The 14,840-nt window shown below is 52.5% G+C and overlaps 1 protein-coding gene across 2 annotated transcripts; it reads left to right on the forward strand.

Annotated features, from left to right (window-relative positions):
* The first annotated feature begins 6,537 nt into the window (after positions 1–6,537).
* AIP (aryl hydrocarbon receptor interacting protein) lies at positions 6,538–14,620 on the forward strand. Of its 2 annotated transcripts, none has more exons than XM_032153654.2 (6): positions 6,538–6,769; positions 10,532–10,711; positions 12,783–12,971; positions 13,553–13,729; positions 13,828–13,969; positions 14,307–14,620. In XM_032153654.2, the coding sequence occupies exons 1-6, from the start codon at positions 6,671–6,673 to the stop codon at positions 14,510–14,512; spliced, it is 993 nt and encodes a 330-aa protein (XP_032009545.1). In that variant the 5' UTR covers positions 6,538–6,670; the 3' UTR covers positions 14,513–14,620. The 2 variants fall into 2 exon arrangements, with proteins under 2 accessions (XP_032009545.1, XP_032009547.1); XM_032153656.2 differs by having other exon boundaries at positions 6,555–6,769; positions 13,828–13,961; positions 14,307–14,379.
* The last annotated feature ends 220 nt before the right edge of the window (positions 14,621–14,840 follow it).

The following is a 14,840-nucleotide window of genomic DNA, read 5'->3' on the forward strand; positions in this document are numbered from 1 at the left end:
GATATTTTGTGTTACAAAATCTTGTTTTTCAGCCTGGGCACAGTGGCTCATGCCTGTAATCCCAGCACTTTGGGAGGCCAAGGCAGGCGGATCACCTGAGGTCAGGAGTTCGAGACCACCATAGCCAACATGATGAAACCCCGTCTCTACTAAAAATACAAAAATTAGCTAGGAATGGTGGCGGGCGCCTGTAGTCCCAGCTACGTGGGAGGCTGAGGTAGGAGAATCGCTTGAACCCTGGAGGCGGAGGTTGCAGTGAGCCGAGATCGCGCCACTGCATTCCAGCCTGGCGACAGACCAAGACTCCGTCTCAAAAAGAAAAAAAATATATTGTTTTTCTTCAAAAAGTTCTGAGTTGTGTTTGTATTTGCTACTTCATGGGTTTTATTGCTGTTGTGAATGATACTCTCTTTTTTTTTCTCTTTGAGATGGAGTCTCACTCTGTTGTCCAGGCTGGAGCGAAGTGGTGTGATTTTGGCTCGGTGCAGCCTCCACCTTCCAGGTTCAAGCTATTCTCCTACCTCAGCCTTCTGAGTAGCTGGGATTACAGGCATGTGCCACCATGCCTGGCTAATTTTTGTATTTTTAGTAGAGATGGGGTTTCACCATGTTGGCCAAGCTGGTCTTGAACTCATGACCTCAAGTGATCTGCCCGCCTCAGCCTCCTGAAGTGCTGGGATTACAGGTGTGAGCCACCATGCCTGGCCCCTTATATTCTATTATACTTTTCAGTTGCTTATTGCTGGTGTGAAGAGTACTATTAATTTTTGTTAGCATTTTTTTTTTGAGACAGAGTTTTGCTCTTTGTTGCCCAGGCTGGAGTGCAGTGGCACAACCTCAGCTTACTGCAACCTCTGTCTCCTGGGTTCAAGCGATTCTCCCGTCTCAGCCCCCCGAGTAGCTGGGATTACAGGCGCCCGCCACCACGCCCAGCTAATTTTCGTATTTTTAGTAGACATGGGGGTTTCACGATGTTCGCCAGGCTGGTCTTGAACTCCTGACCTCAGGTGACCCGCCTACCTCGGCCTCTTAAACTGCTGGGATTACAGGTGTGAGCCACTGTGCCTGGCCGCTTTTTTAAAATTTTATTTTATCTCTGTGACATTGCTGAACTCTGGGTTTTTTGTTCTGTTTCTGTTTTTGAGATAGGGTCTCACTCTGTCGCCCAGGGTGGAGTGCAGTGGTCTGATCATGGCTCACTGCAGCCTCAGCCTCATGGGCTCAAGGGATCCTCCTGCCTCCCAAGTAGCTAGAACCACAGGCGCGTGCTACCATGCCCAACTACATTTTTTGATTATTTGTAGAGACAGGGTCTTGCTATGTTGCTCAGGCTGGTCTCGAACTCCTGGCCTTGAGTAATCCTCCTGCCTTGACTTCTAAAAGTGTTGGGATTATAGGCATGAGCCACCATGCCTGGCCTTCTAATTTATTAAAGCAGCCTGTAGATTATGTTGGATTTTTTATACCGATATGATCTGCCAACAATGACAGTTTACTCTCGTTTCTTTTTCTTGGCTTATTGTTTTGGCCGGGACTTCTTTATTTAAAAAAAATTAAATTTCTTTTATTGTTTTGGATATAGGGTCTTGTTCTGTTGCCCAGGCTGGAGTGCAGTGGTGAGATCATAGCTCACTGCAGCCTCGATCTCCTGGGCTCAAGGGATCCTCCTGCCTCAGCCTCTTTAGTAGCTGGGACTACAGGCATGTGCCACTATGCCCAGCTAATTTTCTTTCTTTTTTTCTTTTTGGAAAGACTGGGTCTTGCTATCTTGCCCAAGTTGTTACTCCTGGGCTCAAGTGATCCTCCTGCCTCAGCCTCCCTAAGTGCTGCGATTCTAGGCAGGACTTCTAACACTTACTGAGCAGCATTATTGATAGAGAGCATCATTGCCTTGTTCCTGATCTTGAAGAAATTGTGGATACGTATTCCATCATACTTAATTGGATGCAGCTTTTATCAACCTGAGAGAATTCCTCTTTGTTCCTGTGAGTTTTTATCATAAATAGCTACAGAAGTTCATAAAATACTTTTTCTGCATATTTTGAGATAACCATATGCATTTTCTCCTTTAGTTCACCAACGTGGTAAGTTACAGTAATAGATGTTTATAATGTTGAACCATTCTTACATTCTTGGAATAAACTCCACTTGATCTTCATGCATTTTTTTTTGGAAAAAAAATTCTTTTTTTTTTTTTTTTGAGACAGTCTCGATCTGTCATCAGGCTGGAGTGCAGTGGTGCGATCTTGGCTCACTGTAACCTCCACCTCCTGGGTTCAAGCGATTCTCCTGCCTCAGTCTCCCTGAGTAGCTAGGATTACAGGCGCCTGCCACCACGCCCGGTTAATTTTTATATTTTTAGTAGAGACGGGGTTTCACCATGTTGGTCAGGCTGGTCTTGATCTCTTGACCTCATGATCCGCCTGCTTCGGCCTCCCAAAGTGCTGGGATTACAGGCGTGAGCCACTGTGCCAGGCCGGAAAAAAAATTATTCTTTTTTTTTTTTGGAATGAAGTTTCGCTCTTGTTGCCCAGGCTGGAGCGCAATGGCTCAATCTCGGCTCACTGCAACCTCTGCCTCCCGGGTTCAAGCAATTCTCCTGCCTCAGCCTCCTGAGTAGCTGGGATTATAGGTGCCCGCCACCACGCCCAGTTAATTTTTGTATATTTGGTAGAGACAGGGTTTCACCATGTTGACCAGGCTGGTCCTGAACTTTTGACCTGAGGTGATCCACCTGCCTCAGCCTCCCAAAGTGCTGGGATTACAGGCGTGAGCCACCACGCCCGGCAAAAAAGTTATTCTTAATTGTGGTAAAATACACATAACATAACATAAAATTTACCATCTCAACCGTTTTGAAGTATATACTCAGTGGCATTAAGTATATGCACACTGTTATGCAATCAATTTCCAGAACAGTTTCGTCTTTCAAAACGGAAACTCTATGCTCATCAAAGAACAAGTCTCCATTTCCCACCCCCCTTCCCCCAGCCCTTGGCAACCACCATTCTGCTGTCTTTTTTTTTTTTTTTTGAGATGGAGTCTCGCTCTGTCGCCCAGGCTGGAGTGCAGTGGCGCGATCTTGGTTCACTGCAACTTCTGCCTCTTGGGTTCAAGCGATTCTCCTGCCTTAGCCTCCCGAGTAGCTGGGATTGCAGGCATGTGCCACCATACCCGGCTAATTTTTGTATTTTTAGTAGAGATGGGGTTTCTCCATGTTGGCCAGGCTGGTCTCAAACTCCTGACCTCAGGTGATCCACCTGCCTCGGCCTCCAAAAGTGCTGGGATTACAGGTGTGAGCCACCGCACCTGGCCCTGCTTTCTGTCTTTATGAATCTGACTACTATAGGTACCTTATATAAGTGGAATAATACAGTATTTTCCTGTATGTGACTGTTATTTCACTTAGCATATTGATGCTTTTTTTTTTTTTTTGAGATGGGGTCTCACTCTATCACCCAGGCTGGAGTGCAGTGGTGGGATCTTGGCTCACTACAACCTCCATCTCCTGGGCTCAAGCAATCCTCCAGCCCCAGCCTGTTGAGTAGCTGGGACCACAGGCGTGCACCACCACACCACCTAATTTTTTGTATTTTTGGTAAAGATGGTATTTTGCCATGTTGTCCAGGCTGGTCTTGAACTTGTGAGCTCAAGGAGATCCAGGAGATCTACCTGCCTTGGCCTCCCAAAGTGCTGGGATTGAAGGTATGAGCCACCACACCTGGCCCATATTGATGCATTTTTACATGATTTTAGTGAATTCAATTAGCCTAGTATTTTATTTAGAATGTTTCATATCAGCTGGGCGCTGTGGCTCACGCCTGTAATCCCAACACTTTGGGAGGCCGAGGTGGGTGGATCCCCTTGAGCTCACAAGTTCAAGACCAGCCTGGCTACCATGGCAAAACACCGTTTCTACTAAAAATACAAAAATTAGCTGGGCGTGGTGGTGCATGCCTGTAATCCCAGCTACTAGGGAGGCTGGGGCAGGATAATTGCTCAAACCCAGGGGGCGGAGGTTGCAGTGAGCCGAGATTGTGCCACTGCACTACAGCCTGGACGACAGAGCGAGACTCCATCTCAAAAAAAAAAAAGTTTTATATCTATATTTATTAGTAAAATAGATGTGTGCTTGTCTTACCTTTTGATGTACTTACCTGTTTTATTTAAGAAGATTAAACTAGCCTAGTGTCTGTATAAGACTACTTGTTGCTTCAGCATTTGGTAGAACTTGGCCAGGTGCGGTGGCTCATGCCTGTAATCCCAGCACTTTGGGAGGCTGAGGCAGGTGGATCACGGGGTCAAGAGATTGAGATCGGCCGGGCGCGGTGGCTCACGCCTGTAATCCCAGGACTTTGGGAGGCTGAGGCGGGCAGATCACGAGGTCTGGCGATCGAGACCATCCTGGCTAACACGATGAAACTCTGTCTGGACTGAAAATACAAAAAATTAGCCCGGCGTGGTGGTGGGCGCCTGTAGTCCCAGCTGCTCGGGAGGCTGAGGCAGGAGAATGGCGTGAACCCGGGAGGCAGAGCTTGCAGTGAGCCGAGATTGCGCCGCTGCACTCCAGCCTGGGTGACAGAGCAAGACTCCGTCTCAAAAAAAAAAAAAAAAAAAAAAGGAGATCAAGACCATCCTGGCCAATATGGTGAAACCCCATCTCTACTAAAAGTACAAAAATTATCTGGGCGTGGTGGCGCCCCTGTAGTCCCAGGTACTCTAGAGGCTGAGGCACGAGCATCACTTCAACCTGGGAGGTGGAGGTTGCGGTGAGCTGAGATTGTGTCACTGCACTCCAGCCTGGGCGACAGAGTGAGACTCCGTCTTAAAACAACAACAACATTTGGTAGAACTTACCGGTAAAGTTTCTGTGTTGGTAGAAACAAACACTTTTCCCTTTCACCACAGAGGTCCTGTCCTGCTCAGACGACTTCTTGTTGGGAAATTAACCAGTACAAATATGTGAAGTGGCTGGGCACTGTGGCTCACAGCTGTAATCCCAGTGCTTTGGGAGGGTGAGGTGGGAGGGTTGCTTGAGGCCAGGAGTTTGAGACCAGCATCATAGTGACTCTATCTCTAAAAAAAAAAAAAATTTTTTTAAATTATCTGGGTGTGGTGGCACAGGCCTGTGGTCCCAGCTACTCTGGAGGCTAAGGTAGGAGGATCACTTGAACCCAAGAGATGGAGGCTACAGTGAACAGTGATCTTACCACTGCATTCCAGCCTGGGGGACAAAGTAAGACCCTGTCACTAAAGAAAAATAACTAAGTAAATACATATATAAATAAATAAATATGCATGTGAAGCCTTTAGCGCCTGGGTCGCATTGGAAAGACAACACTCCTTTACAGCGATGATGATGATGATGACAACGGGAGGAGGGCGTGCAGAAGGCCCATGCCCCGCCTGTACTGGGTTCACAAAACCTGGGAAGAGGTAAGACGCTTACTGCTGTCATTCACAGCTAGTTTCTAGAGGCGCACAGAAACGTTGTTTTAGGGCCGGGTGTGGTGGCTCACGCCTCTAATCCCAGCACTTCAGGAGGGCAAGGAGGGTGGATCACGAGGTCTAGGAGTTCAAGACCAGCCTGGCCAAGATGGTGAAACCCCGTCTCTACTAAAAATACAAAAATTAGCTGGGTGTGGCAGCGTGCCTGTAGTCCCAGCTATGCGGGAGGCTGAGGCAAGGAATTGCTTGAACCCAGGAGGCGGAGATTGCAGTGAGCTGAGATTGTGCCACTGCACTCCAGCGGGGGTGACAGAGCGAGACTCTGTCTCAAAAAAAGAAAAAAGTTGTTGTAGCCCCAAAGTACCGCGTTTTTCTTTTTTCTTTTCTTTAGTTTAATTTAATTTTATTTTTTTGTTTTGTTTTGAGACAGCATCTCACTCTGTCGGCTAGCCTGGAGTGCAGTGGCACGAACACGGCCCACTGCAGCCTCGAACTCCTGGGCTCAAGGGATCCTCTTGCCTCGGCCTCCCAAAGTGGTGGGGTTACAGGCATGAGCCACCGCGCCTGGCGTTAAAGTACCTCATTTCTATCATTCATCGATTATTCTCTAATATTAATTGGGCACAAGTATGACTCATTTCCGACCCCGCAATGGGCTCTCTTGGTCTCCTTCTCCACCTTTCTTTCCCTCTTCCTCTTTTTATTTTTTGAAAGAGGAAGATCCAGGATGCAAGAGTCCCGACAATCATACTAGATATGCGAAAGAGAAAAAGCCGGAAGAAAATACACAAAAATCATAACACTTTGAGGGTGTGGCTTACGGGTGGTTTTTGTTTGTTTGTTTTCTTAACTCTGCAATGCTGTTATATTCCATCCACAACTTCAAACAAAGTGCCACACGGCCGCAGTCCCAATCAATTCAATGACAATCGTTAGGGACGTCCTCGTCCCGCCCGGCCCGCGGACTCCGGCCCTGCCTCTTTGACAGGCCAGGGTCCAGCCCCAAGACATTCCCAGGCTCCGCCCCCGAGCAGACGCACGCTCAGCCGCAGCGCAGAGAACCAATCATCATCCGTTTCCACGCTCAGTCCCTTTTGGCTTCTGCCCTCAACCAAAATGGCGCTAGCTCGGAAGCTGCCGAGGTGCTAGGAGTTGCCGAAGCAAGTCCGGAAGCTACCGAGCGAGTCCGGAAGTTGCCGAAAGGGAGCAGCGGGGAAGGAGGATGGCGGATATCATCGCAAGACTCCGGGAGGACGGGATCCAAAAACGTGTGATACAGGAAGGCCGAGGAGAGCTCCCGAACTTTCAGGATGGGACCAAGGTTCGTGTCTACCCTACCCTTCTCCCCCTCTGCGGCGTGGTGCGCATGCGAGGCGGGAGGAGGCCTTAGGCGAGAGGTTGCGCATGCCCAGAGGGCAGCGTCCACTGACCCTACCGCTCACATGCAGAACTCGACGCTGATTGGGCTGAATTTAAGTAGGGGGTGAATTCGGGCCTGTGTGCCCCGCCCCCTGGCTCGGCCTTGTAGCAGCATTGGTGGGGGAGGCCGTCAGTCATCACAAGCGGGTTGGGGTTGGGGATTGATCTCAGTGCTTGGGCAGACCCCACGCTGGAGGAAACCCAGGGCCGGGAGTGGTCCTAGGGTATCTGGGTTTCAAGGCTCAGGCTCATGATCCTTTGTAGATGGAAGGGCCTTCTGAAAACACTTAGACCAACTGCCACTGTTTAGAGTGGAAAACCGAGGCCCTGGGATGTGCAAAGCCGGAGAACGGGCCCAGAGGTCAGGTCTCCCAGACAGGGACTCTTTAGCAGTCTTCCTGCTGCACTAGTGGCTTGTTTGGGACAGATGAGGGCTGGGAAGTAAAGAACCTCCCACTTTTCTCCTTTTTGCCAGGCCCCCAGATCCAGCCCCTCTGCCCCCTTCTCCCCCAACCTACAACTCCAGGCCTCCCTGCTTCTCCTGCAGTTGCCTCCTCCCGGAGTGCTTTTCCCAGCTGCCACTTGTTTGCAGAGTAGGGAACCTCCCAGGGGCAGCCCCTGTGCCCAGCAGAGCAGTCGGGCAGGACATGCACATTGAGCAAATGAGCACATGCCCCCTGGCCAGCACCGTGCCGAATCGGGCAGCTAAGGATCCTAGCCCAGTGCAGTGTAAGTGCTCTGAGAGCAGAGGGGAGCTGCATGGCTGGAGTGATCCGCTGTATGAAAAGAGATCTTCTCTAAGAAGAGACAGGGTGTGTGGTGTGGGTTCATGCCCCCATGTGCTGGGGGGTTGGTGGCATTGGAAGAAGGGGCTGGCAAGGGAGATCCTGGATGGAACAGACACCAGAAGGAGAGATGTGAACAATGGCACCCCCAGATCAGGAACAGGCGGTGTTAAATAACCAATCGCCAGCACTGATTGAGTGCTCACTATTCGAGCATTGTGCTACATGCTTCACACGTTTATTTCCTACAATGTGAGATAGGTACTGTTGTTGATTCCGTTTTACCGATGTGGAAACTGACTTCAGAGATGCAGCATGGTGCGGCAGTTAAGAGCGTGGGCTCCTCTAACCATATCCTGTCGAGGGTTCAATCTTCAAACCTCTTTTCTTTGCACCCACCCCCAGTGTTATCTCTAAGAACTCTCCCTGGCCGGATTACTCCCAGATGCAGCTCTCCAGTCATTACCTGTCTCTTAAACCTGATATACAGCTCCCTACTCACCATCTCCACCTGGAAGCCTGGTTGGCAACTCACACTTAACCTGCTCCACCCGAGGCTTCTCCGTGTCAGGGGAACCAACAAACTTCTCGTTGTTCAGGGCAAAAACTTTAGTGTCTCTGTGGTCCTCCCAGTCTCACATCCCAATCACATCCTCAATATCCAGCCAGGATCTTGAGTTCTCACCACTTCTGCCATCACTGCTTGGGTCCAGGCCATCCTCATCTCCGGCCTGGGTTACTGCAGTGACCTCTAACTCTCCTCCTGCCTTTTTTGTCCCTCTGTGATCTGTTCTCGTCCCAGCAGCCGAACCCATGCCAGATTCAATTTCTTTTTTGGTTGGAGCCACTCAGTGGCTTCCATCACAGAGTAAAAAACAGAGGCCTCACCATAGCCTACAGGCCCTGTGAGGTCCACCCCTACTGACCTGGGTGAGCTCCCCTGCTGACCCCATGGTGTACCCCACCCCCTCCTTCACTCTGCTCTGCCACACTGTCCTTGCTGCTCTTGAACACATCATGCGTTTGAAACGGGAAGTTCCCTTGTCTCCCTTGCAGGGCGTGCAATGGGGGGGGTGGCTCGATTCTTCAGTGCCCCGCTGCTCAAACCTCTGGGGAAGCATACAGATGGGCAGGATGTGGGGCCCCGACCTCATGGCAGTGTCTAGGGATGAATGTTTACAGCTCCGTGTATTCTAGGGTGCTCTTTTAGTTTGTCTATAGGCGGCTTGTGTTAACCAGCTCAATTAGACCCTCTTCCTTATCACAAGGACAGAGGGCTTTCTGTAGCCTGGGGTTTCTTGCCTTGATGTACTGGAGTACTGGAGAATTAGATCACGCGTGGGCTTGGAGAATGATTGCAAATTTTTTTTTTTTTTTCCGAGACGGAGTTTCACTCTTGTTGCCCAGGCTGGAGTGCAATGGCGCAATCTCAGCTCACTGCAACCTCTGCCTCCCAGGTTCAAGCAATTCTCCTGCCTCAGCCTTCCAAGTAGCTGAGATTACATGTGCCCGACACCAGGCCCGGCTAATTTTTTAAAATGTTTTTAGTAGAGATGGGCTTTTACCATGTTGGCCAAGCTGGTTTCAGACATTTTCTTTTTTCTTTTTTTTTTTTTGAGACAGAGTCTTGCGCTATTGCCCAAGCCGGAGTGCAGTGGCATGATCTCGGTTCACTGCAACCTCCACCTTCTGGGTTCAAGTGATTCTCCTGCCTCAGCCTCCCAAGTAGCTGGGATTACAGGCACCCGCCACCATGGCCAGCTAATTTTTGTATTTTTAGTAGAGACGAGGTTTTGCCACGTTGGCCAGGCTGGTCTCGAACTCCTGACCTCAGGTGATCCACCCGCCTTGGAGATGGTCTTCCCCTGGGGTTGGGCCACTTGGTGGCCCCAGCTCTCCTCTGACTGCCCCAGCCAAACTCCGCCTCTTCCTGCCAGTTGATGACCTGCCAGCGTGCAGGTGCCTGTCAGTGTGATCTTCTGCTGCTTGCTCCCCTGACAGCCTCTCAATGACCAGGAGCTCGTGTCGTCTTCTGCTGATGGGTTCCTCTGACATCTGGCTGCCTGTGTGTCTGCCCGCTAGGGTGTTGGGTTTTTATAGGCACAGGATAGGGGTGTGGCAGGCCAGGGTGGTCTTGGGAAATGCAACATTTGGGCAAGAAATGCCTGTTCTCACCTAGGTCCGTGGTTGTGGAGCCCTACCCAGGGACCACACTCTCCTTTACCCAGCACTTCCCTTCTCCCTTTCCATATTATTTAACAGGACCATGCTCCTCCCTTCCCAGCACTTCCACATCACATTGTCCCACTGCAAGGCTTTTTACACGTGCTGTTCTTTTGGCCTAGAAAGTTCCTATCCCAGGGTCCACTTGGCTTGCTTTCTTCCCTACTCCCCCAACCCCCACTCTGTTTAATCCAGCCCCAACCCCCTTGCCCTGCTGTTTCCCAAGCACGTGGCTTCACCTGCCATGACATATTGTTTTGTTTGATGCCCATCTCCTCCGTCTAGAAGCGCCACGTGAGCTCCAGGGGGGCAGGGACTTTTTTGTGTTTTGCTTGCTGCCATGTTCTGGTGTCTAGCACAGAGCTTGGGCACATAGTAGGTGCTTAGTAAATATGTGTTGAGGAATGACTGGAGTCAGACTGCTTGGACTCTTGTTCCCACTCAGCCACCCACTAGCCACGTGGCTTGGGCCTATTCCTCCCCTCCTTGTGACTTTGTTTTCTCACCACGTGGGAGGATAAAGCCAGGTGTAAGGTCAGGTGGTGTCCCCGGGGAAGCCCCGTCCCTTATGCCGTCTGCAGGCCGGGTACTGGACTTCTCCTTGGGGGTCAGGGTGAGGGTTTGTGCCTTTGCCTGACCTCGCATGTGGCCCACAGGCCACATTCCACTACCGGACGCTGCACAGTGACGACGAGGGCACCGTGCTGGACGACAGCCGGGCTCGTGGCAAGCCCATGGAGCTCATCATTGGCAAGAAGTTCAAGCTGCCCGTGTGGGAGACCATCGTGTGCACCATGCGAGAAGGGGAGATTGCCCAGTTCCTCTGTGACGTCAAGGTGTCTGTCCTGTACCTGTCTGCAGTGGCTGTCCAGCCAAGCCCTATTTCCTATCCCCAGGGCTCTTCCTCCCTCCACCCTCTGCTAGACTGCCACCCACTCTTTCGTTTTTTTGTTTTTTTGAGATGGAGTCTTGCTCTGTCGCCCAGGCTGGAGTGCAGTGGTACGATCTCAGCTCACTGCACCCTCCACCTCCTGGGTTCAAGCGATTCTCCTGCCTCAGCCTCCTGAGTAGCTGGGATTACAAACACCCGCCATGATGCCCGGCTAATTTTTGTATTTTTAGTAGAGACAGGGTTTCACCATGTTGGCCAGGCTGGTCTTGAACTCCTGACCTCAGGTGATCCACCCGCCTTGGCCTCCCAAAGTGCTGAGATTACAGGTGTGTGCCACTGCACCCGGCCCACCCACTCTTTCCAGACCATCACACCAGCCTGCTGATGGCGTCCTGGCCTCCATTCCGCCTTCCCCTATTAGCCAGACTGAGGCCAGGGGACTCGTTCTCAAATGCAAACGACCTGTACATCCCTTTGTTTCAAACCTCGATGGCTTCTGGTCACTGTCAGGATAGAGCATGGTGGGTCCTCACTTTATGTTGCCGATACATTCTTGGAAACTGTGACCAAGAGAAAAAACATACATCAGGTGTTCAGCCACTGTCATTTCTCTCAGCAAAATTTTGTTAAAACATTGATGAGAAGAAAAATTGGTTTCGTTATGTATTGTTTCGCCTACAGTCACAGTTTCCAAGAACCTACTTAGAACATTAAGTGAGGACTTAAACTGTATGAGCTATAGCTGCTCACATAGCTTTTTGGGGGCTGGCCCCTGCCGTCTCACCCTCTTACTCAACCTCCCTGCTTTTCCTTTCCATTCCGCTTCTTAGCCAAGATCTTCCCTCTTCCTTCAAAGCTTAGTCCTGGGTCACCACCTCTAGGAAGCCCTCCGTGACTGCTAGTGGCCCACGTTTGGGTCCTCCAGCCCTCATGCCCTGCATGGCCAGGATCTGCTCTTCTGCCTTGTCCTAGGCTATTGCAGAGCAGGGATCTGGCCTGTTTACTTCTAGCTTTGGGATGCCCAGCATGAGCCAGGACAGAGCCAAGACTCAGGAAATGCCTGCTGATGGCAGCCCGGCAGTCAGCCCCTGTCCAGACAACAGGGCAGTGGGAGGAGTGGGGAGGACCCGGGTAGGAGGAATCTGGTTATCTGGTTCCCACCAGCCTAGCAGCTTTGCCAAGCAAGAGATTAGAGGCTAGGTCCCCTATGCCTGTCTCCCTGCGGGTTTTTTTTTTTTTTTTTTTGGACTAAGTCTCCCTCTGTTGCCCAGGCTGGAGTGCAGTGGCGCGATCTTGGCTCACTGCAACCACCATCTCCTGGGTTCAAGTGATTCTCTGCCTTAGCTGCCTGAGTAGCTGGGATTACAGGCGCCTGCCATCATGCCCGGCTAATTTTTGTATTTTAACAGAGACGGGGTTTCACTATGTTGGTCAGGCTAGTCTTGAACTCCTGACCTCAGGTGATCCTCCCGCCTTGGCCTCCCAAAGTGCTAGGATTACAGGCGTGAGCCACCACATCCGGCCTCCCTGAGGGTTTTGAAGTGGCTGGCCTGGGCCTGGCTCTGAGGTAGGCCCTCAGTGGGGTGTGGGTGGGACAGGAGAAGGAGGAGCTGCTGGGAACAGAATGTAGGGGAGGCCCCAGTACTTTGCATAGTCCAGCTTGTGGGCCTTATCCTCTGGAGGGAGAGGAGGTAAGAATTCTACTGGGCCTGTAAGGACCAGGGAGACGGGGTAGGCATGTGTCTGTGGTGGGGGTGAGGATGGGAGTAGGTGCTCTATTTGGTGGCCAGAGAATGTGGCAGAAGCTGGGGCTTCACCAGGAGAGAGGGCTGAGCCACTGGAGGAGTCCTGAGTTAAAAGCCTCCTGCGCTTAAATGGAGTAGGGGCCCAGTTGTCACTCTCTGGGCCTTGGTGTTTGTTCTCAGATGGTGGTGGGGAAGGGGGCTGGGCCTTGTGGACCCGGTGACCAGCCAGCCCACAGTGACAGAGCCCCTGGTGCCCTTGCCTTCCTGCAGCATGTGGTCCTGTACCCACTGGTGGCCAAGAGTCTCCGCAACATCGCGGCAGGCAAGGACCCCCTGGAGGGCCAGCGGCACTGCTGCGGTGTTGCACAGATGCATGAACACAGCTCCCTGGGCCATGCCGACCTGGACGCCCTGCAGCAGAACCCCCAGCCCCTCATTTTCCACATGGAGATGCTGAAGGTGAGGGGCCGCCGAGCCTGGCCTCATCAGGCCCCCACTGCCTGGCCTCAGGGCGGCGCTGGCCTGTCCGCCCAGCGGTGGTGGGATCCGCAGGTGGACTGCTGGGGGAGCGGACAGGGACAAGAAAACCTGTGCAGGACCCTTGGCAGTACCCTGGGTCTCCTTTCCTCCTCCTTCACGTCTCAAATGTCACCTCCTCCAGGAAGCCGGCCCTGCCCACCCGGACTCCTCATTCTCTATCTCGGAGCAGCTCATTTCCTTTCTAGCCTCTGCCGCACCTTGAAGTCCCTGGAATTCATGTATTTCCTTGTCCATTTAGGGAACCTGCCATGGAGCATGATCTCTGCGAGGGCAGGGCTTTTCACCGTCTTGTTCACTGTTCTGTTCTTAGCACTTGGCACAGTGCTGGGCACACAGGAGATGTGACATCGATGTTTGTTTAATGCTTTTTGAGTGACAAGCAGCTCTGCTGCTGGTGTGTGATGTCTGGGGGCCCAGCCAGCCCAGATGTGGGTCAGGTCTGCCGCTGATGCAGCTGTGGTGTCCCCGAGCCCCGCTGTGATATGCCCCATGCCCTGCAGGTGGAGAGCCCTGGCACGTACCAGCAGGACCCATGGGCCATGACGGACGAAGAGAAGGCAAAGGCAGTGCCACTTATCCACCAGGAGGGCAACCGGTTGTACCGTGAGGGGCATGTGAAGGAGGCTGCTGCCAAGTACTACGATGCCATTGCCTGCCTCAAGAACCTGCAGATGAAGGTGCTGCCTGGAGGCTGACGGGGAGGATGGAGGGGGGTGTGGAGCCAGGGGGCCCAGGTCTACAGCTTCTCCCCGCTCCCTGCCCCCAATGCTCCCAGGAACAGCCTGGGTCCCCTGAATGGATCCAGCTGGACCAGCAGATCACGCCGCTGCTGCTCAACTACTGCCAGTGCAAGCTGGTGGCCGAGGAGTACTATGAGGTGCTGGACCACTGCTCTTCCATCCTCAACAAGTACGACGGTGAGCACCGGGCCCTGGGCTGCCGGGGGCTGCGAGTGGTCAGAGATTGGCCTTTCTCCTGTCACTGCTGGGGTCAAGACCTAGCCTTTCACACCCCCCATTCTGAGCTCCCACGGGGGCCTGACTAAATGCCTCTACTTGGCAGGGCCGTGGGCCGCATTGTGCCAATGAAGCATGAATGGTGTATTGGGGGTGGGGTGGCATCCTCAGGTCAGGGAGGGCTCTCTCTCCCCTGTGGGCCCATGGTGCCAGGAGATGTGAGGGCAGGCAGCTGGCCAGGATCCCCCCTCATGCCCTTGCATGCCCACTGCCCACTGCCCAATGGCCTCCCCTGCAGACAACGTCAAGGCCTACTTCAAGCGGGGCAAGGCCCACGCGGCCGTGTGGAATGCCCAGGAGGCCCAGGCTGACTTTGCCAAAGTGCTGGAGCTGGACCCAGCCCTGGCGCCCGTGGTGAGCCGAGAGCTGCGGGCCCTGGAGGCACGGATCCGGCAGAAGGACGAAGAGGACAAAGCCCGGTTCCGGGGAATCTTCTCCCATTGACAGGAGCACTTGGCCCTGCCTTATCTGCCAAGCCCACTGCTGCAGCTGCCAGCCCTCCTGCCCCTGCTACGTCATGCTTCTGTGTATATAAAGGCCTTTATTTATCTCTCTCTGAGTCTGCTGAGCTGGTCCACTGGGAGAGCCGGGTCATCACCTGGCATTCCTGGTACTTGGGTGGCTGTTGGGAGGCAAAGAATCAGGGTTCAAATCCTAGCCCCTCCGCCCGCCAGCTCTGAGGCTTCAGTGTCCCTGTTAGAGAAATTATGATGAGCTCTTTCCCCAAGGAAGTGTCTCTCGCTGGCCAGGGCTGAGGCGCCCCAGAAGCCCC

This window comes from Hylobates moloch, unplaced genomic scaffold (genome assembly GCF_009828535.3).
Source record: "Hylobates moloch isolate HMO894 unplaced genomic scaffold, HMol_V3 SCAFFOLD_5, whole genome shotgun sequence".
NCBI classification, from domain to species: domain Eukaryota; kingdom Metazoa; phylum Chordata; class Mammalia; order Primates; family Hylobatidae; genus Hylobates; species Hylobates moloch.

Coding starts and splice junctions, on each gene's coding strand:
- AIP (XM_032153654.2), top strand. CDS start 6,671: ATGGCGGATATCATCGCAAGACTCCGGGAGGACGGGATCCAAAAACGT. Junction 6,770..10,531: donor ACTTTCAGGATGGGACCAAG/GTTCGTGTCTAC, acceptor TGTGGCCCACAG/GCCACATTCCACTACCGGAC. Junction 13,730..13,827: donor TCAAGAACCTGCAGATGAAG/GTGCTGCCTGGA, acceptor CAATGCTCCCAG/GAACAGCCTGGGTCCCCTGA.